Consider the following 25,484-nt stretch of genomic DNA (forward strand, 5'->3'; position numbering starts at 1 on the left):
CAGGATTTCTCTCTCAGCTGGACAGGCACATTGTGAACATGGTGACCTCTGCTAGCTGTCTCTCCAGGTTTCTGGTTTCATGAAGCTCCCCAGGGGGCCTATGTTTTGGTTCGCTAGCTGGTGGAATGCAATATACCAGAAATGGAATAGCTTTTAAAAGGGGGAATTTAATAAGTTTCTAGTTTACAGTTCTGAGAAAATGTCCCAATTAAAGCAATCCTATAGAAATGTTCGATCTAAGGCATTCAGAAACAGATACCTTGATTCAAAAAGGCTGATGAAGTTCAGGGTTTTTCTCTCAAGTGGAAAGGCACATGGCGAACACAGTTAGGGTTTCTTTTCGGGCTCGAAGAGCACACGGCGAACATGGCATCATCTGCTAGCTTCCTCTCCAGCTCACCAGGAAGCATCTTCCTTCTTCATTTCCAAAAGTCATTGGACTCTCTGCTTCATGCTTCTGCAGCATTCTGCTGTAGCTTTCTTGTGGTTCTGTCATTCTTCTCTGCTCTCTGAAATCTCCTCCTTTCTCCAAAATGTTTCCTCTTTCATAGGATTCCAGTAAACTAATCAAGACCCACCTGGAATGGGTGGAGACACTTCTCCATCTAATCCAGTTTAACAGTCACTCTTGATTGAGTCACATCTCCAGGGAGATGATCTAATTAATGTTTCAAGCATACTGTACTGAATAGAGATTAGAAGAAATGGTTGTCTTTACAAAATGTGAATAGGATTAAAGCATGACTTTTCTAGGGTACATATATTCTTTCAAACCAGCATAGCATATTTCTTCTTCAGTGTGCCAATTTGAAAGGATTACACACCTAGACGAGTTGGAAACTTGATTAGATTATCTGCACAGAGATGTGATGTGCACAATTGTGGGCATTAACTTTTGGTTAGAGGGAGATGTGATTCCATTCATTTCAGGTGGGTCTTGATTAGTTTGCCAGAATCCTTTAAAAGAGAAAGCATTTTGGAGAACACTTCAGAAGGATGGCATTTATCATAGTATATAGAAGAATAGAATATTTAGGAACAAATTTAACAAGAAAAGTATACAACTTGTAAACTGAAAACGACAGAAATTGTTGAAAGAAATTTGAAATGGCCTATATAAATGAGAAGGCATCTTCAGTACATGGATTACAAGACTTAAGGTGGTAATATGCTCCAAATTGATCTACAGAGTTAACAAAATACAGCTGCTTTGGGGGCAGAAATGGAAAAACTGATCCTTAAAATCATAAGGGAAATACATAGGACCAAGAACAGCCATAGTAACCTTGAAAAAGAAGAACAAATTTGGAGGATTCATACTTGCTATTTCATAACTTACTTCAAAGCTACAATAATCAAGACTGATGCTGACATAAGGATAGACATGCAGATATAATAGAATTGACAGTGCAGACATAAATCCACATATCTATGATCAGTTGATTGCACAGGAGTGCCAAGACACTTCATTGGGGGAAAGAATAGTCTTTTCAACAAATGATTCTGGGACAACTGGATAGCCACATGCCAAAGAATGAATTTGGACCCCTACCTCTCACCACATATGAAAGTTAACTCAAAAATGTGTCAAAGACCTAAATATAAGAACATTTTAAAACTATAAAGCTCTTAGATGTAAACAGAAGAATTAGTCTGTGCCCTTCACAGTGGTTTCTTAGATTTGGCACTAAAAGCACAAGCAGACATTAAAAATTAGATAAATTGGACTTCATCAAAATGAAAAACTTTTGTGCTTCAAATAGCACTGTAAAGAAATGGAAAAGACAGTATGCAGTGTGGGAGAAAGCACTGGTAAATCATGTATCTCAAAATGTTCTAGTATCCAGAATATATAAAGGCCCCTTGGCACAAAACAGTAAAAAGGATAAACAACCCAATTTAAAAATGGGCAGGGATTGGGGGCAAGATGGCTGCTTGGTGAGATATGGCTTAGTTCATCCTACAGAGAAGCTAGTAAATAGCCAGGAACCAGTACAGAACAACTGCTGGGGCTACATCAGTGACCAGATACACAGCATACACCAGTATAAACAAGACCCAACACAAACTGTAAGTCCCTTAAGCTGTTGGAGGCCAGTGCCCCTCCCCCTCAGGCACAGCAGCCTGGTTTCCTGAGGGGAAAGGGAACAGACTTTACTAGCAGCAAGGGCTTAGCTCAACCAAGCTCCAATTGCAGACTTAATTAACAAATTCTGACCTCTGAGAATAGGCCCCCCAGCCCAGAGAAACCTGGAATAAGTGCTAAAGGTACTAGGAGTTTTTGCCCCAGCAGAGAGGGAGCAAGGCTGATAGGAAAAAAAGGAAAGAAAGAAAGAAAAAAAAAAAACAGGATTATTTTTGAGTCAGCGCAAAATATCAGAAAAGGGCTGAACCCTTGCAAAAGGGGGCACATAGAGCCTGGAGATACATAGAGCCACTTACCAACTTAAGCTCTTCATTGACAAACCCGTGGAGCAGGGATCCTGCTATGAAAAGGATTTGTTTTTTCTACTACTTAATGGCTCATTAGATAGAACTGGATGAACTCTCAGGCTCCAGTGCTGCCCCAGGCAAGGGCACAATTAAGTGTGTCTGAGAGACAAAGTAACTAGTCAGGTGAAAGGAGTCAGTTTCCTAAAGGCTGTACCTTCCCCAAGGGAAAGGTGGGGCCCAGCTCAAGTGGCATGGCTTCTTCAAAGAATTCAGGCTCCAGGGTCTGGAAAACTGAAACAATTAATACCAGTTTACAGCCTCACCTCTGTCTCAACCACACTCTGGCAGGGAGAGTCTGCTGGAATTAAAGGCATCATATCACTTTACCATGTTGGGAAGCCACAGGCAGACAAGTGCCACATACTGGGCAGGATGGGAAAGTCAGAGTCTAGAGGCTTCTTCGGAAAATCTCACAACCTGCTGGGTCTCACCCTCAGGGAAAAAACGATGCAGGCAACTCTTTCCTCCAAAGAGGAGGTCAGTCCAATCTGGGAAAATCTGACTGGGGTCTATAATATCAAAGGAGACCCTTCTCAAAAAAGAAAAAAAGTTTCATATAGGCAGTGCAAGAAACTGAAAAATTCTGATCAGTTTCTGATCAGCACTGAAAATGCTAGAGCTCTAGAATAAGTTGAACTGAATGTCAGAGAACAGTTAGAGAACAAAGCCATCCAGCACGAAAATCCTAAGTAAAAGAGTGAAAACATTTTCCAGAATAAGCTAATTAAGGAAATCAAATGCCTAGATACCAGCAAAAAATAATGAGTCATACTAAGAAAATTGAAGGTATGGTCCAGTGGAAGGAATAAATCAACAATTCAAATGAGATACAGGAGTTGAAACAACAAATTCAGGATATTCGAACAGACAGGGAAAATATCAAAATTCAAATCAATGAATTGATGGAGGATATAAAGAAGACATTAGGTAAACAAAAACAAGAAATCTGAAGTTCGAAAAAATCATAGAACTTATGGGAATGAAAGGAACAATACAAGAAGTGAAAAACCAATGGAAACCTACAATGATAGATTTGAAGAGACAGAGGCAAGGATTAGTAAACTAGAGTACTGGACATCTGAAACCTGATACACAAAGAATATATAGGAAAAGAATGAAAAAATATGAATAGGGTCTCAGAGAATTGAATGACAGCATGAAACACATGACTATACATGTTGTGGGTGTCCTAAAAGGAGAAAAGGAGGAGAAAAACTAATGGAGGAAATAATCACTGAAAAATTTCCATCTCACATGAAAGACATAAAATTACAGACCCAAGAAGTGCAGTGTACCTCAAACAGAATAGATCCGGATAGATTCAAGACACTTACTAATCAGATTGTCACATGTCAAAGAGAAAGAGAAAATTTTGAAAGGAACAAGAGAAAAGCAATCCATCACATATAAGGGAAGCCTAATAAAACTATGAACTATGTGTGAATTTCTCAGCAGTAACCATGGAGGCAGTGGTATGATATATTTAAGATTCTAAAAGAGAAAAACTGCTAACTGAGAATTTTATATCCCGCAAAATTGTCCTTCAGAAATGAGGGGAGCAGGGCACAAAGGTAGTTCAGTGGTAGAATTCTTGCCTGCCATGCAGAAGACCCAGGTTTGACTCCCAGCTTGGGTACTTCCCAAAACAAGCAAACAAGCAAGCAAACTAACTAACTAAAATTCAACATAAGGTGCTGCAGTAATTGGAATCCTTGTATGGAAAAAGAATGAAATCTGACCCCTGTCATACAGCATACAAAAAAAAAATGAGGGAGAGACTAAAACATTTTCAGACAAACTGAAAGAATTTGTGACCAAAACTGCAGCTGTGTAAGAAATGCTAAATGGCACTCTGCAGGCAGATAGGAAAAGGCAGAAAGAGGTCTGGAGAAGAGTGTAGAAATGAAGACTATTAATAAAGATAAAAAGAAAAAAAAATCACATAGAAAATCCAAAAGGCAAAATGGTAAAAAGAAAGTACTGCCTTTACAGTAATAACACTAAATGTTAATGGATAAAACTCCCCAATCAAAAGACATAGACTGGCAGAATGGAATTAAAAGCAGAACCCATCTATATGCTGTCTACAGGAAACTCATTTTACACCCAAATGACACAAATAAGTTGAAAGTGAAAGGTTGGGAAAAGATATTTCATGCAAACAATAATCTGAAAAGAGCAGGAGTAACTATACTAATATCTGAAAAATTAGACTTCAAATGTAAAACGATTAAATGAGACAAAGAATCACTCTATGTATTAATAAAAGGAACAACGTAACAAGAAGACAAAACAATCACAAATATTTATGCACCGAACCACAGTGCCCCAGAATACATGAAGCAAACACTGACAACACTGAAGGGAGAAATAGACACCTCTACCATAATAGGTGGAGACTTCAGTATGAGACCCTGCTCATATTTTTCCATTCTTTTCCCTATATATTCTTTGTGTATCAGATTTCAGATACACAATGGGTAGAACATCTAGACAGAGGATTAGTAAGGAGAGAGAATTTGAATAATACAATAAATGGGCTAGACTTAACAGTCATTTACAGAACATTACACTCCACAATAAAAGGATCCAATTTTTTCTCAAGTGCTCATGGATCATTCTGAAGGATAGACTATATGCTGGTTCACAAAGCAAGTCTCAATAAATCTAAAAAGATTGAAATTATGCAGAACACTTTTTTGAATTATAATGGAATGGAATTGGAAATCAAAACAAGCAAAGGGCCAGAAAATTCACAAATATAGGAGGCTAAACAACCACCAGGTCAAGGAAGAAATTACAAGAGAAATCAGTAAATATCTCGAGGCAAATGAAAATGAAAATACAACATATCAAAATTTATGGGATGAAACAAAGGCAATGCTAAGAGGGAGATTTATTGCTTTAAGAGCAATATATTAATTGTGCAATATATTACTATATTAATAAAGGAGAGAGCAAAAATTGAAGAATTACGGTTCATTTGGAAAAACTAGAGAAAGAACAGCAACCTAACTGCAAGGCAACAAAATGAAAGAAATAACAAAGATTAGAGCAGAAATAAATGAAATTGAGAACATGAAAACAATTGAGAAAATCATGAAAACCAGCAATTGGTTCTTTGAGAAAACCAGTAAAATTGATGGACTGTTAGCTAGGCTGACGAAATGAAAAAAAGAGAGGATGCGAATAAACAAAATCAGAAATGGAAGAGGAGACATAACCACTGACCTCACAGAAATAAAGGAGGTAATGAGAGGATACTATAAACAACTATATGCTAATAAATTAGACAAATAGATGAAATGGATAACTTTGTAGAAAGTCATGGACAACCAACACTGACTCGAGAAGAAATAGATGACTTCACCCAAGTAATCACAAGTAAAAAGATTGAATCAGTCATCATGAAGCTCCCAAAAAAGATGGGTTCAAGACCAGATGCCTTCACATGTGAATTCTACCAAACATTCAAGAAAGAATTAGTACCAGTCCTGCTCAAACTCTTCAAAAAAATTGAGGGAGGGAAAGCTACCCAACTTATTCTGTGAAGCCAGCATCCCCCTCATACCAAAGCCAGACAAAGATACTACAAGAAAAGAAACTTACAAACCAATCTCTCTAATGAATACAGATGCAAAAATTCTCAAAAAAATACTTGCAAATCGTATCCAGCAGCACATTAAAAGAATTATGCACCATAACCAAGTAGGATTTATTCCGAGTATGCAAGGATGGTTCCGCATAAGAAAATCAAGTGATGTGATACACCATATCAACAAATCAAAGCAGAAAAACCACATGATCATCTCGATTCATACAGAAAAGGCATTTGACAAATTTCAGTATTCTTTCTTGATGAAAACACTTCAAATGAACAAATAGAAGGTGTTCTAGTTTGTTAGCTGCCAGTATGCGATATACCAGAAATGGAATGGTATATTCCATTTTTATATATAAAAAGGGGAATTAAATTATTAAGTTATAAGCTTACAGTTCTAAGGCTGTTGTGCTGGTTTGAAAGGATTTATGTATCCTAGAAAAGCCATGTTTTAATCCTTGTTCTAGTTTGCTAGCTGCCAGAGTGCAATATGTCAGAAATGGAATGGCTTTTTAAAAGGGGAATTTAATAAGTTACTAGTTTACAGTTCTAAGGCCAAGAAAATGTCCCAGTTAAAGCAAATCTATAAAAATGTCCAATCGAAGGCATCCATCTATCCAAGGAAAGATACTTTGGTTCAAGAAGGCTGATGAAGTTCAGAGTTTCTCTCTCAAGTAGAGAGGTACATGGTGAACACAGTCAGGGCTTCTCTCTTAGCTAGAAGGGCATATGGTGAACATGGTGTTATCTGCTAGCTTTCTCTCCTGGCTCCCAGTTTCATCAAGCTCCCAGGAGGCGCTTTCCTTTTTTCATCTCCAGAGGTTGCTGGCTGGCTCATGGACTCTCTGCTTCGTGGTGCTGCAGCGTTCTCTGCTCTCTCCGAATCTCCTTTCTCCAAAATGTTTCCTCTTTTATAAGACTCCAGAAACTTAATCAAGATCCACTCAAGTGGGTGGAGACATGTCATCACCTAATCCAGTTTAACAATCACTCTTTTTTTTCCTTTTAAAAAAATTCTTATTTATTAATTAAAAAAAAATTAACAACAAATGAACAAAAACATTCTTAACATATGATCATTCATTCTACATATATAATCAGTAATTCATAATATCATCACATAGTTGCATATTTATTATCATGATCATTTCTTAGAACACTTGCATCAATTCAGAAAAAGAAATAAAAAGACAACAGAAAAAGAAAATGAAAACAGAAAAAAATATGTATACATACCATACCCCTTACACCTCCCTTTCATTGATCACTAGCATTTCAAACTAAATTTATTTTAACATTTGTTCCCCCTATTATTTATTTTTATTCCATATGTTCTACTCATCTGTTGACAGAGTAGATAAAAGGAGCATCAGACACAAGATTTTCACAATCACACAGTCACATTGTGAAAGCTATATCATTATACAATCATCATCAAGAAACATGGCTACTGGAACACAGCTCTACATTTTCAGGCAGTTCCCTCCAGCCTCTGCATTACACCTTGAACAACAAGGCGATATCTACTTAATGCTTAAGAATAACCTCCAGGATAACTTCTCGACTCTGTTTGGAATCTCTCAGCCATTGATACTTTGTCTCATTTCACTCTTCCCCTTTTTGGTCGATGTTTTCTCAATCCCTTGATGCTGAGTCTCAGCTCATTCTAGGATTTTTCTCAATCCCTCTATGCTGAGTCTCAGCTCATTCTAGGATATCTGTCCCACATTGCCAGGAAAGTTCACACTCCTGGGAGTCATGTCCCACGTAGATAGGGAGAGGGTGGTGAGTTTGCTTGTGTTGGCTGGAGAGAGAGAGGCCACATCTGAGCAACAAAAGAGGCTCTCTTGGGGGTGACTCTTAGGCCTAATTTTAAGTAGGCTTGACCTATCCTTTATGGAGTTAAGTTTCATATGAACAAACCCCAACACTAGGGGCTCAGCCTGTAGCTTTGATTGTCCACACTACTTGTGAGAATATCAAGAATTCAACTTGGGGAGGTTGAATTTTCCCCCGTTCTTACCATTCCTTGAAGGGGACTTTGCAAATACTTTTCCACTCACTGATCAAATCACTCTTGGATTCATCGGGGCATCACTGTGGACAAACCAACAAAATTTCATGTCCTACCCGAGGTTCCATGTACTTATGGTGTTCAACCAAGCTATCTACATAAGTTACAAGTTTAACAATCACTCTTGATTAAATCACATTTCCAGGGAGATGATCTGATTATAGTTTCATACTTACGGTATTAAATAGGGATTATTATTATTCATAAAAGTAGCTTTATGAAATGGAATTTTGATTAAAACATGTCTTTTCTCTAGGGAACATATATCCTTTCAAACCAGCACAATCCTAATCCAATTTTGTGGGAGCAACCTTTACTTTTGATCCCTATTCAATGATACAGGTTGGAATCCGATTAGATTACCTCCATGGAGACATGATCCCCTCAAGTGTCAGTATTAACTTTTGATTAGAAGGAGATATGACTCTACCTATTCAGTTGGGTCTTCATTAGTTTACTGAAATCCTTTAAAAGAGGAAGCATTTTGGAGAAAGCTTCAGAATGATAGCAGAACCTCGAGAATCACAGAGCCCACACAGCCAGAAACCTTTGGAGATGAAGAAGGAATATATCCCCAGGAGAGCGTCATGAAACAAAAGGCCTGCGGAGAAAAATAGCGGATGTTGCCACGTTTGCTTTGTGCCTTTCCAGTTGAAAGAGAAACCCTGAACTTCATTGGCCTTTCTTAAGTGAAGGCCTCTTGCTGGTACCTTAATTTGGACATGATTATAGATTTTCTTTAATTGGGATGTTTTCATAGCCTTAGAAATGTAAACTTGCAACTTATTAAATTCCTCTTTTTAAAAGCCGTTCCATTTCTGGTATATTGCATTCCGGCAGCTAGCAAGTAGAACAGCCATTAAAATGTCTAGACTGTTCAGATATAGACCCTCTCATCTATGGAAACTTCATCTTTGATAAGGTGGTCAAGCCAAATCACCTGGGATAGAGCAGCCTCTAAATGGTATGTGGTGAACTGGATATCCATATGAAAAGAATAAAAGGGGATCCATATCTCACACCCTATATAAAAATTAACTCAAAATGGATCAAAGACCTGTACATTAGAGCTAAAACCATAAGACTTTTAGAAGAAAATGTAGGGAAATATCTTCTAAAACTTGTAATAGGAGGGGGTTTCATAGACCTTACACCCAAAGCACGAGCACTGAAGAAAGAAATAGATAAATGGGAACTCCTCAAAATTAAACACTTGAGCATCAAAGAACTTTGTGAAGAAAGTAAAAAGGCAGCCTGTGCAATGGGAGACAATATTTGGAAACCACCTTTCAGATGAGGGCCTAGTATCCAGAATATATAAAGAGATTGTTCAACTCAACAACAAGAAGACAAACAACCCAGTTACAAAATGGGCAAAAGACATGAACAGACACGAAATATAGATGGCTGAAAGGCACATGAAAAGATGCTCAACTTCCCTGACTATTAGGGAAATGCAAGTCTAAACCAAAGTGAGATATCATATGACACCTACTAGAATGGCCATTTTCAAAAAACAGGAAACAACAAGTGCTAGAGAGGATGTGGAGAAAGAGGTGCACTTATCCACTGTTGATGTGAATGTAAAATGGTACAACCACTCTGTAGGGCAGTTTGGCAATTCCTCAGGGAGCTAAGAATAGAATTACCATATGATCCAGCAATCTTGCTAGATATCTATTCAGAGGACATGAGGACAAGGACACAAATGGACATTTTGCGCACCAATACTTAAAGCAACATTATTTATGATTGCCAAGAGATGGAAACAGCCCAAATGTCTATCAACAAATGAGTGGCTAAGCTGTGGTATATACATATGATGGAATATTATGCAGCTGTTAGACAGAATATAGTCATGAAGCATGTGACAATGTGGATGGACCTTGAGGACATTATGCTGAGTGAAATTAGCCAGAAACAAAAGGACAAATACGTATGGTCTCACTAATAAGAACGAACATTAATGAGTGAACTTTGAGAATTGAAGTTAAGAACATAGGTTATTAGGAGATAGTAATAGGGTAGAGAGGGGTAGTTGGTGCTGAGGGAATGCATATTATGCAACAGGACTGTCTGTAAAAATATAGGAATTGATAGCACAATACTACCTGCTTGTAGCACAATAATATAAGTACACTGAATGAAGCTGAATATGAGTATGATATAGAGAGAAGGGCTGGGGGCAAGTGTGAAACCAGAAGGAAAGATAGTGCATAAAGACTGAGATGGTGTAATTTAGAAATGCCTAGAGTGTACAAATGACTGTGATTAAATGCATGAATTAATATTTTTGCATGCCAGAGAACAAATGCATGTCAGTATTGCAGGTTGTTGTAAATAGATGGTATATGGGAAAAAGTCCAATCAGTGTAATCTAGGGTCTGTAGTCAACAGTAACATTGTAACATATTTACACTGAATGTAGCAAAAGCATTATGCCAAAAGTGAATGTCAGCTGTCAGGGTGATCAGGAAAGGGGTATGGATTCTTTGTGGAAGAAAAGAAATATCTACAGATAGAGTATGGTGGTGAAGGCATGTCTATACTCTTAGGTTGGATTGTATGGTATGTGAATAACACTATTCAAAAATGAATAGAAAGAAGCAGGTGCTAGAGAAGATGCAGAGAAAGAGCTGTATCTGTTCACTCTAGGTAGGAAAATGAGAGGTACAGCCCCTTGAACGGTGGTGTAGTGGTTCCACAGAAGGTTAGGGGTATGCTTGTGATATGATCCTGGAACCCCGCAGCTCAGTTTATACCTGGAGGAACTGAGTATGGGGACATGAATGGTCATTTGCACACTGGTGTTTCTGGTGGTAGTATCCCTGATCCACATGAATGAAAGTCGCCTAAGGGTACGACAATTTGAGGAGTGGAAGGGGGAACTATGGTGTATATACACAGCGGACTACTGAGAGGCAACAAGAAGGAATGAAATTGTGAGGCATGCAATTAGGTAAATGAACCTTATGAGCTGTATGTTAAATGAAATGTCAGGAATGAAAAGACAAATATTATCATGCCTCAATCATGTAGACTAAGAATAATATAAAAATTTGGTGAACTAAGGTTGAGAGCGTGGGTGATCAGGTTGGGACTTATTGTAAAAGGTCCTAGATTGTAAGTTCTTAACAGGAGTCACATATATTCAGGAGGTGTAACTGCTAATTCTAAATTCTGAGATACTGAGCTGTTTGTATATAACCTGGTCTTTCCCAGAAACTTCGGGCATTTGTGTGACACCTGACACTCAGAATTAGAGCTCTGAAGCTGTGAAAGTCAGCAGTATCCATACTGGAACTATTTAAAAATTTGAAAAAGTGGTCACACGTTGAGTAGAGATATGAATGAAGCTAATCTAGATAGGACTAAGGTATTTCAAAAGACTGGGTAAAGGATGATATCGTCCTATTTTAAAACTTCAAGTTCTGTGTCAGACTGAAGGGAGAGAGATTTATTTGGTGCGAAATTTATATTCTGCGTAGTGTGTTTCCTAATTTAACTAGTGTGGTCAGTTGAGTTGAACACTATAACTACATGGAATCTTGAATGAAGCATGAGATTTTGTTGATTTGTCGAGATTAATGTGATGCCCCAATAAATCTCAGAGTGATTTGGGCAGTGAATAAAGAAGAATTTGCAAATTCCCCTTGAGGGAACAGGAAGAAAGGAGGAAATATAAAACTTCCCCATGTGGAGAATTTCTGATATTCTCACAAGCAGTAGGGACAACCAAATCAATAGGCTGAGCCCTCAACCTTGGGGTTCATCCTCATGAAACTTACTCCTGTAAAGGATAGGCTAAGCCTACTTAAAATTATGCCTAAAAGAAAAGAGTCATCCCCCCAGAGAACCTCTTTTGTTGCTCAAATGTGGGCTCTCTCTTTAAGCCAGCTTGGCAGGTGAACTCTGCCCTCCCAGCTATGTTGCACATGACTCCCAGGGGTAGTCAACATGGGATGGAAATTGCAGGATGAGCTGGGACCCAGCATCAGGAGATTAAGAAAGCCTTCTTGACCAAAAGGGAAAGAGAGAAATGAGAGAAAATAAAGTTTCAGTGGCTGAGAGATTTCAAATAGAGTTGAAAGGTTATCCTGGAGGTTATTCTTATGCATTATATAGACATCTCTTTTTAGTTTATGGTGTATTGGAGTGGCTAGAGGGAAGTAACTGAAACTGTTGAGCTGTGTTCCAGTAGCCTAGATTCTTGAAGACAATTATATTAAAATATAAAATTTACAGTGTGACTGTGTGATCATGAAAACATTGTCTGATGCTCCTTATATCCAGGGTATGGACAGATGAGTAGAAAATATGGATTTAAAAAATAAATAAATAATAGGGGGACAAAGGGTAAAATAAATTGGGTAGATGGAGATACTGGTGGCCAGTAAGAGTAGGTATTTGTTATGTATGAGTTTTTCCTTTATATATTTTTTTATCTTAAGTGATATAAGTGTTCTAAAAAATGATCTTGGTGATGAATATACAACTATGTGATGATATTGTGAGCCATTGAGTGTACACCATTTATAGAATGTATATGTGTAAAGATTTCTCAATTAAAAAGACATTCGATTCTTGGTGCCTGTCCTTGCAAAAACAAACAAACCAACCAACCCAAATAGCCAGTAAGCACACGAAAAGATATTCAACATCATTAACCATCAGGGAAATGCAAATAAAAATCACAATGAGATATCACTTCACACCCACCAGGATACCTAAAATCAAAATGACAGACACTAACAAGTATTGGTGAGGATGTGGAACCATTCAAGCCCTGATGTTACTAATGGGAATATAAAATAGTGCAGCCTCTTTGGCAAACAATCTGATAGTTCCTTGAAAACTTAAACATGATTTGCTGTATGACCCAGCAGTTCCATACTTAAGTATATACCAAGAGAAGCAAAAACCTATATCCACAGAAAAACTTAATAGCCAAAAAGTAGAAACAACCTGAATGTCCATCATTTGAGGAATGAATAAACAAAATGTGGTATATATGTAGAATAGAATATTATTCAGCAATAGAAAGGAGTGAGGTGCTGATTCATGCTACTACATGGATGCACCTTGTAGACATGCTGAGTTGTGTGGTGGAGTAATGGGTGTTATCCTTGTGTTTCTCCTGTCAGGGGCAGGGGCATTTTAGATTGTGGGCATGGTAAGGATTAGAATTGAGACCTCAGTGTTTATATACTCACAACCTTTTGTTCACAAAGCATATGATACAAACATGCCCTTCCACTAGTTGATACTGATGGGATGCTTTTAATATATACAGCTTTCCTTATGTTGCAGGTTTGCAAAAATTGTACATTATTATATACAGATTGTACTCCCATCATTGCGGACATACTTCTTATTGATTACTTGATGAAGTGCTGGGAGACATTTATAGTATTTTTAAATTTCCTGGGTAGCAGTACCGACAAATGTTAAAATGGGCTGTGCACAATCTAAATCAGCCTTCCTGACTTAAAAGATAGCTCATTTAAACAACCCAAACACATGAAGCCTAGAGGGCTTGTAATTCTGTATAGCTTAATGTAATACCCAGATATATCCTAATGTATCTTGGGCAGATAATTAAAAAGTATTCACAAAGTCCCTTGAGGGACTGGAGAAAAAAGAATGACTCTCATAAACTTTCCCACGTGGGAAACCCCTGATACTCTCTCAAACCTTAGGGATTCCCAAATTAATAGGCCAAGCCCTTAATCTTGAGGCTTGCTTTTCTGAAAAGTATTTCTTTTGTGGAGAAGACAAGCCTACCTATAGTTATGCCTAGGAGTTACTTCCAGAGAACCTCGTTTGTTGCTCAGATGTGGCCTCTCTCTCTCTAAGCCCATCTCTGCAAGTAAAATCATTACCCTACCCCCTATGTGGGAAAGTCTCCCTGGGAATGTGAGACTTGACTCCCAAGGATGAGTCTGGCCCTGGCACTATGGGATCTTCAATGCTTTCCTGACCAAAAGGGGGAAAAGAAATGTAACAAGTAAGCTATCAGTGGCTATGAGAGTTCAAATAGCGTTGAGAGGCTATTCTATACAGGCTAGTCTTAAGCAAGCTTCAGCTAGATATTGCTAATAGTCACCGTTTGCCAACCTCCAAACGAAATCATTCCTATTAACCCTAAAGAATACTCAAGGGTCTTTCTGAGATTCTACAAAAGTTTCATGCACTAAGTTTACTTTCCAGAAACCTATAACCTTCAGATGGTTCCTAGGCCAAATAAGTCCTGAAACCCAGAGGGGCCAGCCTCTCCAAGAACCTCAACTAATTCCATTCCCCTGTCTCATATTGTTAACACCTCTTTTCAACATGAAAAAGTTAGAATGGGCATAACTCAAATATCCCTAAAGATTGGGAGAAGGATCAAAGGAAGAGGAGTTATAACAGAGATGGTAGGTTTTGGCAAATGGTTATGGATCCTGAGTCATTATATTGATATTTCTTTTAGTCTGCAGTGTTTGTCAGCTAGAAGGAAAAACCTGAAATTGTGAAATTATAACCCATACCAAACTTTGGTATCTGTTCTATAACTGCTTGTTACAGTATATTTGGAAATTTATTGGAGTTTTGTGTAGTTATATTTCATACAGAAAAACAGACTGTGCAAAAGCGCTTCTGAAATTTTGTCAGATATAATAGGATTATTTCTCTCCTTTTACTCTTAACCTATTGAATGTTGTTTCTAGAAATAATGACTACTGATAACATTAATTATTTTGGATTTGTTTATATCCTGTTCTCCTATTTAATTTGGCACATATAGATCACGATAAGAACGGATTTGAGTGCCAGTAAGTCTTCTGGTTTACCTATGATTTTGGCCGTTTGTGTTATGTTCTAACTATAGATATCCAAAGGGAAGAAGAGAAAGTGAAACGATCTGTGAAAGATGCTGCCAAGAAGGGCCAGAAGGACGTCTGTGTGGTCCTGGCCAAAGAAATGATCCGCTCGAGGAAGGCCGTGAGCAAGCTCTATGCCTCCAAAGCGCACATGAACTCAGTTCTCATGGGAATGAAAAACCAGCTTGGTAAGGCGACACTTTCTATGCCAGTGCCCCTGCCGCTGTCTCTGTTGGTGGTACTCTTGAGTAGGAAGATGTAACTCCACTCTGGTTTTATTCTTTGTGTTATCTTGAGTGAGGCATATTACTATCATTTTTTGTTGGTATTTGTTTTCTTTTGCCAGTGTTTTTGATGAAATAATGACAAAATCTACAAATAAATCTGCTCTGTTTAGAATTTAGAATATCTTTCCCAGGTTAATATGTCAGTGACCTGATTGTTGAGTCTTAGGAGCAGGATCCTGGCCTGTTTGTTAGAAGGAGGAGGAAAGTAGCCCTTGGCAAAATTTAAAAACGGGGCATTTGTCTTGGCTTCCCCCCACCTCCTTTTCTGCTTCATCTCTGCCTGTGTTCCTATGGCCGCCTCAGCTCTCAGGGATCAGTAGACCTGTGAACTAACAACTTCTAGATACTTTTAAAAACTCATCACAGTGTTTAAAATTAAAATAAATCCTAATTTAGCTTCCTTTCAGTGTCTGGTAAAGTAATGTTTACGGTCTTTCCCAGGTACTTGTCTCCAGGTCAGTGACAGCTTGAGAAATAGGTCAGATTTCACACTCATTTGGGTTTTTTTCTTAATTAGTTTCTACTAAATTAGAAAGTCCTAACTCAGAATGAGAGTTCTTTGAGAATGGTAATAGTCATTGTCACATTTAGATTGAATATGAACTCAGAAATTGAGGAGATGTTTTTCACTAAGTGGTATTTTCAGCACTCTGTCAGATACTATGGTGATGAATACATCAAACTCAAAATTTGGAAGACCAAATGTTTCAGTTTAGGCAGTGGTGTCAGGTTCATTCCATTACAATAATAATAATAATAATAATAATAATAATAATAATAATCCATTATTTGGTTCTATTTGGCTCTAAAGGTGTTTCTTAATGTTCAATTTTGACACTAGGATATTGTTTTTTGTCATGTCTAATAATGAACGTATTATGAGTTTCTTTCTCCAGAGACTGAAAAAAATCACAGAGGGTTAGGAAAGAGTTAAAAAAAAAAATAGGGCAAACTGTTTGTACTGTATCTTCTTTAAAAATACACCAGCATGATTTTTGCTTTTAAAAATTCTGTTATTTCAGCCATAAGATGATGGCTCTTCAAAATATGGGATGTATCACCTAGATATGCTTTCTGAACAAGCTGAGTATTCAGTGTCAAGAAGAAATGATTTTATCTTATCTGTCATTTCAAAAGCTTAAGTAAATACCTTTGCCTTTTACAGCTAGCTTTGAAAGTTTCATATTTATTGCCTATTTTTTCTGCACTGTACAGAAAAGCTGCATGTTCACTTAACCATGATAACCTTATTTTTAAAAATGTTCACTGTTTCCTTACTGGATCAAGATAAGGAAATATGTTGCTTACTCTACCATTTTTTCCCTTATGAATAAAACAGTATATTTACAGCCTCTCTTTTCCCCAGTGGTGAAGATAAAAATACGTAGAATAATATAATAGATGGCTATGTACTTATCACCCAGAATCAAGAAAATTTGGCATTTTGTTATATTTGCCTCAGGTTGTTTTTTTTGTTGTTGTTTGTTTGTTTGTTTTTGCATGGGCAGGCAATGGGAATCGAACCTGGGTCTCCCGCATGGCAGGTGAAAAATCTGCCTGCTGAGCCACTATGGCCCACCTGCCATTTATTTATTTATTTATTTACCTCAGGTTTTATGGTATAAAAGAAATAGACCATGATTAATAAAAGTTGAAGCTCCTTTAATACCTCTTCCCAAGTCCATTCTCTTCTCTTTAACCTGCAGATGTACCACTGTCATGATTCTTAAAATTTGCATAAATGGTATCATACCATAGATACCTTTCTACCTCTTTTTTTTTCCCCATTCATTGTTGTGTGTTAAATATATTTGTAATGATAAATACAGAGCTAGTCCATTCATTTTAATAAGTGGTGCCCTGTCATGCAAAAATACCACTTGCTATTTTTCTGTTCTTTATGTAAGATGTTTCCAGGTTGTGAACATGGCTGGTATGAGTTCCCTGTGGCACATAGGAGAGGGTTTTCATATTTATGTACCCAGAAGGAGAAGTGCTGAGCTACAGACACTTAAACATTGTTAGACTTGCAAAATTCCTCTCCGAAGTGACTTCACTAATTTAGAGTCCTACCAGCAGTGTATGAGAATTATTTTTTGCCTACTTTTTTCAGCAACACTTGATATTGTCAGACTTTAATTTTAGAGGAATTTATTGTTTTAACATTTCTCTGGGAACCAGTGAACTTGTGCATAGTCTTTACCCTTTTCTGCTGTGCATGATTTCAGAGTACCTTTTTGAGCAATGATAGCTCACAAATAATCATTAATCTTAATGAAAAAACAATCTCCTCTAGCCTGCACTTTCAATAGTAAACATAACAGAAGTTCTCTAAAAACTGCAGTAAGAGCCTATGACACTTTAAATACATATCCATGGAAATATATTACATTGTTTATTTCAAATATATGTTATTTTATACAGATGTATACCCTTCACAGCAGTAACTTTATCACAACTAAAAAGCAAAGTATCTGCTATTTAATCTCTGAATATTACAGCTCTCTAGGACTCAGTTCTAGGTTCCTGTCCTCTCCTCTCCTCCATCTTAATTTGTTTCCATTAGGTGATCTCATGTAATCCTGTGCCTTTAAGTACCATTTCCAAGTTTTTATCTTCAGGACTTTATCACCAGCTGTGGAGTTGGCATCTCCATTCAGCTCTCTGACGGATATGGCCCAAATAGAACTCTTAATTTCCGTCACCCACCATAAATACTTGCTTCTTTTCCAATCTTATCTCTGTAGATGGACCCATCATCTACCCAGTTTCCTTGAGCTGAACACTTAGGATTCACTCTTCATTTCCTCCCTTTTCCTCACAATCCTTTCACGTAGCCCCCAAAGCAGAGCATCACATTTCCCCTCTTAAATAAACTGCTGCCACCTTTGGTCAAGCTGGTGTCATCTCTTACCTGTATTACTTCAGCAGCCACTTAATCTCTTAGCCTCCTTACTTGTTGACTCACGCGACGACAACAAATTGTTGATTTGTTCCTTTAATTAATACATAGTATCATTCTGTGTCTCTTAATTGTTTACCTTTGAAGTCTAATTTGTTGGATATTAGTATAGCTACTCCTGCTCTTTTTTTCTGATTGTTGCTTGCATGAAATATCTTTTCCTAACCTTTCACTTTCAACCTATTTTTGTCCTTGAGTCTAAAATGAGTCTCCTGTAGATGGCATATAAATGGATCCTGTTTTTTAATCCATTCTGCCAGTCTGTGTCTTTTGACTGGGTGATTTAATCTATTAACATTTAATGTTATTACTGTAAAGGCAGTACTTCCTTCTACCATTTTGTCTTTTGGATTTTATATGTCATATCTCATTCCTTTCTCTTTTTACCTTTACTGATCATTTTAATTTCTAAACTCTTCTCTAGACTCTCTCTCCAGCCTTTTGCTATCTTGCTGTAGTGCTCCCTTTATTATTCCTTACAGATCTAATCACTTAGTCACAAATTCTCTCAGTTATTGATTTTCTGAAAATATTTTAATCTCCCCATCATTTTTGAAAGACAACTTTCCTGGACATAGAATTCTTGGTTGGCAGTTTTTCTCTTTTAGAATCTTAAATATACCACTGCCTCCTCAATTCCATGGTTTCTGCTGAGAAATCCACACATAGTCTTCTTGGGCTTCCCTTGTATGTGATGGATTGCTTTTCTTTTGCTGCTTTCAAAATTCTCTCTTTCTCTTTGACATTTGCAGTCTGATTAGTAAGTGTCTTGGAGTATGTCTGTTTGGATCTATACTGTTTGGAGTTGGCTGCACTTTTTGGATCTGTAATTTTATGTCTTTCATAAGAGATGGAAAATTGTCAATGTTTATTTCCTCCATTAGATTTTCTCCTCCGTTTCCCTTCTCTTCTCCTTCTGGGATACCCACAAACACATATATTTGTGAGCTTCATATTGTCATTCAGTTTCCCTGAGACCCTGCTCAAATTTTTCCATTCTTTTCCCTATATTTCTTTTGGGTGTCCATTTTCAGATGTCCAGTCCTCTAGTTCACTAATCCTTTCTTCTGCCTCTTCAAATCTGTTTTTGTAGGTTTCCATTGTTTTTTTTTTATCTCATCTATTGTGCCTTTCATTCCCATAAGTTCTGTGATTATTTTTTCAAACTCTTGAGTTCTTTTTTGTGTTCACCCAGTGTCTTCTTTATATCCTTCCTCAACTCATTGATTTGATTTTTTAATTTATTTTTATTATTTTTTTATTGATTTGATTTTTGATGAGATTTTCCATGTCCATTTGAATATCCTGAAAGTTGTTTCAACTCCAGTATCACATTTGAAGTTTTGGCTTGTTCCTTTGACTGGGCCATATCTTTAATTTTCCTAGTATGATTTGTTAGTTTTTGCTGGTGTCTAAGCATTTGATTTCCTTAAGTAGTTTATTCTAGAGGTTGTTTTCAGTCTTTTACCTAGCGTTTTCTTGCTGGATGGCTTTGTTCTTTATCTGTTCTTTGACATTCAGTGCAGCTTATTCTAGATATCTAGCATAGGTTCTGTTTAGTCATAATTTTTCAGTTCTTGTTTTTCTGTTTCTTTTCCTGCATATAAGGAGTCTTTGTTTTTTCCTTTTTGAGGAGGGTTTCCTCAGATATTATAGACCCCAATCAGATTTTCCTAGACCAGACAAGCCTCTGACTTAGGAGGAAACTGTAGCCAGCATCATTTTTCCCTGAGGGTGAGACCCAGCAGGTTGTCAGAATTTCCCATGAAGCCTCTAGACTCTCTTCTTTTCCTGTCCTGCCCAGCATACGGTACTTGTCTTCCTGCAGCTTCCCACCAGCTTAAAGTAATGTGGTGCCTTTAATTTCAGTAAACTCTTGCTGCTGGGGTATGACTGATACAGAGATGAAGTTGTTGGATGGCTTAAATTGCTTCAATTTTTGAGGCCATGGGGCCTGAATTCCTTGAAGGAACCATTCCATTTGAGCGGAGTCCCACCTTTTCTTTGTGGATGACACACCCTTTAGGGAATTAACTCCCTTCACCTGACTAGTTACTTTGTCTCTCAGACAAACTTAATTCTGCCCTTGCCTGGGGCAGTGTAGGAGCCTGAGAGTGCTGCCAGTTCTACCTAATGAGCTGGGGGTGGGGAGGGAAGTAAACAAACAAACGAAACACCTTTTCAGAGCAAACCTCTCCTCATTGGGTTTGACAATCAAGAGCTTAAGTTGGTGCACGGCTCTGTGTGTCTCTGGGCTGTATGGGCTCCCTTTTCTTGGGGTCCATCCCTTTTCCAGTATTTTATGCTGTACAACCCAAAAAGCCTCTTTTGTTTTGTGTTTTGTTTTATCCATTGGTCCCAGCTGCCTCTAGGGCAAAAACTCCTAGTGCCTTTAGTGCTTATTCAAGTTTATTTGTGCTAGGGGCCTATTTTCAGTAGTCAGAATTTAACTATTTCTGTAGTTGGAGCTTGGTTGAGCTAAGTCCTTGCTGCTAGTAAAGTCTGTTTCCTTTCCCCTCAGACAACCAGCCTGCCAAGCCCACTGGGGAAGGGTGCCGCTCTGCCTGGTCCTGGCTGGTGTACATACGCTGTGTTTGTTAACTGATGTTCTCCCAGAACTTGTTCTGTATTCCTGGCTATGCACTAGCTGCTCTGGAGGACAAATTAAATTCCATACCTCACTATGCTGCCATGTTTGACAGAGCTCATCCCATAGATTTTGATATGTCATATTCTCATTTTCATTCGATTCCAGATAGTTACCCATTTCTCATGCAATTTCTTCTTTTACCCACTGGTTGTTTATGAGTATGTTGTTTAACCTCCATATATTTGTGAAAATTCTTTTTCTTTGGTGGTTATTGATTTCCAGTTTCATTCCATTATGGTTTGAGAAAGTGCTTTGAATAATTTCAGTCTTCTTAAATTTATTGAGACCTGTTTTGTGCCCTAGCATATGATCTATCCTGGAGAACATTTCATGAGCACTAGAGAAGAATGTATCTCCTGTTGGGATGCAACAATCTATATGTATCTGTCTGTGTGCACTTCCCAAGCTGTGTGGCGGGGACAGTAGAGGACCGGTCAGTATTGGATGAAAGTTTCCTTCCTGATATTTTTCTTTTTCTTTGATTCTGCTTTTGCAAAATCTTTCTCCAGTCTATACTTTTCTCTAGATTTCTGTTCAAGTAGAAATAGTACTTTTTTCCCACTGTATCTCTACAGAGAAGTTACCAGTAGTGGTTTATGTTGCCCTGTTGATCATTCATTTCATTGTAACTTTTATGTTGTCTGCCTTCTCCCTCTTGCTCTTTTATTTCCAGCTCCCAGAACTGTGTATGGCTTCATTAATATTTGTCAAAAAATAAATCTGCAGCATGTTCAAGTGATTCTAAGTTCTCTCCCAGATTATACATCTTGATTTATTGTGTAGCAGGATTACTGAACAAAAGAACTTTGCCAGTAGACTATTCTTTCTCTCCCAACGGAATATTTTTCATGGACTTTGCAGCTAGTTTTATGAATTTACTGGCAATAGTATGGCCTTTCTTGGTTTTGCTATGGGGAATGCAGTCTTGAATGATGTCTTTTGAATTCTGGTATCTTCTCTACCTGTAGAATCAGCCTCATCAGTTTCCTGTGGGTCAGCATCAGCTTTGCACATGTTATAGAACAGTAGTTTCCAAGTATGGTCCGTGGATTCCTAGGAGTCCTAGCACCCTTTCACAGAGGTCCACAAGATCAAAACTGTTCTTATAATGATATTAGCATGTTTCTTGCCTTTGTCATTGTGTTGGTACTAATTGTGCAAAATTAGGTAAAACTGCTGAAATCTTAGCACAAACCAAGCCAATGGCACTAAACTACTCACAGTTTTGTATTGTTCACTGCCCCACAATTGTGATTGAGAAAAACATCAATTTCACTTAAGAATGTCCTTGATGAAATAGAGCGTTTTATTTTATTAAATCCTGACCATTTTGTACATGTCTTTTTAATATTCTCAGTGAAGAATGGAAAGTTGTATAATTTATTGTATAAATTTCCCTTGATTGACTGTGAATTATGGCTTTCAGACAACTGCTTATCTTAAACGTTAGATTACTTAGGACTGTATTTTTATTTCTTCAGAAGTAATTGAAGTGTATTTCTGCACCTCTCATTCATCACATTTTTAAAGCAGTTTTATTGATTATATACCATATAATCATCTGAATTGAACAGTTATTGGTTCACAATATTATCATAGTTATATATGATATATAGCTGTGCATTTGTCATCATAATTGATTTTTGATCATTTTTAATACTCCAAAAAAAGAAAAAATAAGAAAACAAGTAGAAAAGAACACCCCAAACTTAATTATCCTCTCCTCTCTATTATTTATTTAGTTATTTTCTTACTCCTCTGTTCATACATTGGGTAAAGGGAGTGTCAGTCATGAGGTTCTCACCATCACATGGTGTGCTGGTTTGAAAGGATGTATGTCCCCTAGAAAAGCCATGTTTTAATCTAAATCCCGTTTCATAAAAGCAGAATAATCCCTATTCAATACTGTATGTTTGAAACTGTAATCAGATCATCTCCCTGGAGATGTGATTTAATCATGAGTGGTTGTTAAGCTGGATAAGGTGATGACATGTCTCCACCCATTTGGGTGGGACTTGATAAGTTTCTGGAGTCCTGTAAAAGAGGAAACATTTTAGAGAAAAGGAGATTCGGAGAGAGCAGAGAATGCTGCAGCACCATGAAGCAGAGTCCATCAACCAGCACTTTGGAGACAAAGAAGGAAAATGCCTCGCAGGGAGCTTCATGAAACAGGAAGCCAGGAGAAGAAGCTAGCAAATGACGCTGTTTGCCGTGAGCCTTTCCAGATGAACGAGGAACCCTGACCGCGTTCACCGTTTGCCTTTTCAGATGAGAGAGAAACTCTGTGTTCGCCATGTGCCCTTCCACTTGAGAGAGAAACTCTGAACTTATCAGCCTTCTTGAACTGAGGTGTCTTTACCTGGATGCCTTAGATTGGACATTTCTATAGACTTTTTTAATTGGGACATTTTCACGGCCTTAGAACTGTAAACTAAAAAAAACAATAATTTAATTAAATTTCCCTTTTTAAAAGCCATTCTGTTGTGGTATATTTCATTCTGGCAGCTAGCAAACTAGAACACATGGTCACACCTTAAAAGGTGTATAGTTATTCATTCACCATCAGGAATGAAAGCAATTGAATTATAGTTCAACAGTTTCAGGTATTTCCCTCTAGCTATTCCAATATACCAAAAACTTTTAAAGGGATCTCTGTATACTGCATAAGAATAAACTCCAGAATGACTTCTCGACTCTATTTGAAATCTCTCAGCCACTGAAACTTTATTTCATTCTCTCTTCTCCCTTTTGGTTAAGAGGTCTTTCTCAATCTCGTGATGCCAGGGCCAGGCTCATTCCCAGGGTCATGTCCCATGTTGCCAGGGAGATTTATGCCCTGGGAGTCATGTCCCACATGCGGAAGCTTACCTGTGGAGTTGGCTTAGAAAGAGAAGCCACATCTAAGCAACAAAAGAGGTTCTCTCTTTGGGTAACTCAGGTATAATTATAAGTAGGCTTAGCTTCTCCTTTGCAGGAATGAGTTTCAAAAGAGGAAGCCCCAACATCAAGGACCTGGCTCATCAAATTGGCAGTCCCCAATGATTACAGGAATATCAGGTCTTCCCCAGGTGGGGAAGTTTAATATCTCCACTTTTTCCCCCAGTTCCTCAAAGAGACATTGCAAATACTTTTTTTTTTTTTTAATATTTTTAATCCTCTACCCAGATTACTCTGGGATCACTCATCATATTCTTATATACATTCATGGATTTTATTGTGAGGAGGGAGAAAAATGAAAATGTTATAGCTTCTTACTGATACATCTATATTTCTTTAGATTTTTATTTTTTGGTTTTGATAATAAAATAGAAACCAAGAAATATCTTGCTTTGGGGACTGGGGCATGATTTTCTAGCACTTGCTCAGCTTCTTGACCATGTAGAATGGTAGGAAAAGCCTTTATTAGCAGTCATTTTATTGGGTAGAATTTAGTCTTTCTTGACATTTATGTTGAATATATAGAGGCTAAGAATCTTGACAGAGGGCATTGTCTTTTTCTGTTGTTGACTTAATTCATTGCATATGTAATGTCTAAGAAGGGTATGGCAACCTTATGTTCCTGATTCTCTTATATATATGTGTGTGTGTGTGTATATATATATATATATATATATATATACACTTTTTTTTTTTTTTTTGCATGGGCAGACATGGGAATCAGACTGGGTCTTTGGCATGGCAGGCTGGAACTCTACCACTGAGCCACTGTCGCAGCAGCTTCTGATTCTCATATATTTTTATGTATTTTATCCCATAGCCCTGATAAAGGATTATCATATCCCAGAAAATACAATACTCTGAGGTCTAGCAGGGTCTTAATAGAAGCAGCACAGAATTTACCCTAAATTTTGGTGTGGAAAGTACAATCACTTCAATCATGTCCCACCTTTGAGTGTATTTTAGAAACGTGTTCTTTCCTTTTACCCATATAATTTCCAAGTGTGGGTCAAAGATTAGCTATGAAAAATTAAAATCATAAAGGTACTGGAAGAAAACAGGTTCAGTATTTTTGTAATCTTGATGTGGGGAAACCTTTTTGAAACCTAACATATAAACTTTAGCAAACTTAAAGAAAAAGGGTTGTTATATATTTGACAACACAACATTTATAGCATCTGAATAAGAGCAAAAACCTCATTACAAAAAGTCAAAAGATATACCAGTTAAGCATTTGCATTAAACAAAGGACTTTTATTCAAAAAGCTTTTTCACATCAGTAAGAGAAAAAATAAACAATTTAAAGAAGAAAAGAGTAAAGGCAAATATAAAAACATGTTGCTCACTAATAATGTAAAAGGTGTACTTTAAAATGAGATACCACATTTCTCCTATCAAATTGACTTGAGAGTTGGGAAATACACTCTTAGATACAGTTTGGTATAACTGTAAATTGGTGTAAAAATTTGAAGTGCATTTTGGCAATGATAATATAAGTATACACCTCCTTTCATGCACAAATATACCTTCAGATGCAAAAGCATTTATTTATAAAAATTTTTGTTAGGCGAATTTTCCAAACATGATGCTAATAAACCCCTGCAGGGAATATATTCT

The 25,484-nt window shown here is 37.4% G+C and overlaps 1 protein-coding gene across 3 annotated transcripts in view; it reads left to right on the forward strand.

Annotated features, from left to right (window-relative positions):
- Positions 1–25,484, forward strand: part of CHMP3 (charged multivesicular body protein 3) — a 110,056-nt gene that overhangs the window by 31,536 nt on the left and 53,036 nt on the right. For all 3 annotated transcript variants that reach the window (XM_077134839.1, XM_077134837.1, XM_077134838.1), the window contains one exon: positions 15,040–15,219. In XM_077134839.1, the coding sequence (XP_076990954.1) occupies positions 15,132–15,219 (88 nt within the window). In that variant the 5' untranslated portion in view covers positions 15,040–15,131. The remainder of the gene's footprint in view (positions 1–15,039; positions 15,220–25,484) is intronic.

The sequence above is a fragment of the Tamandua tetradactyla genome, chromosome 17 (genome assembly GCF_023851605.1).
Source record: "Tamandua tetradactyla isolate mTamTet1 chromosome 17, mTamTet1.pri, whole genome shotgun sequence".
NCBI lineage: Eukaryota > Metazoa > Chordata > Mammalia > Pilosa > Myrmecophagidae > Tamandua > Tamandua tetradactyla.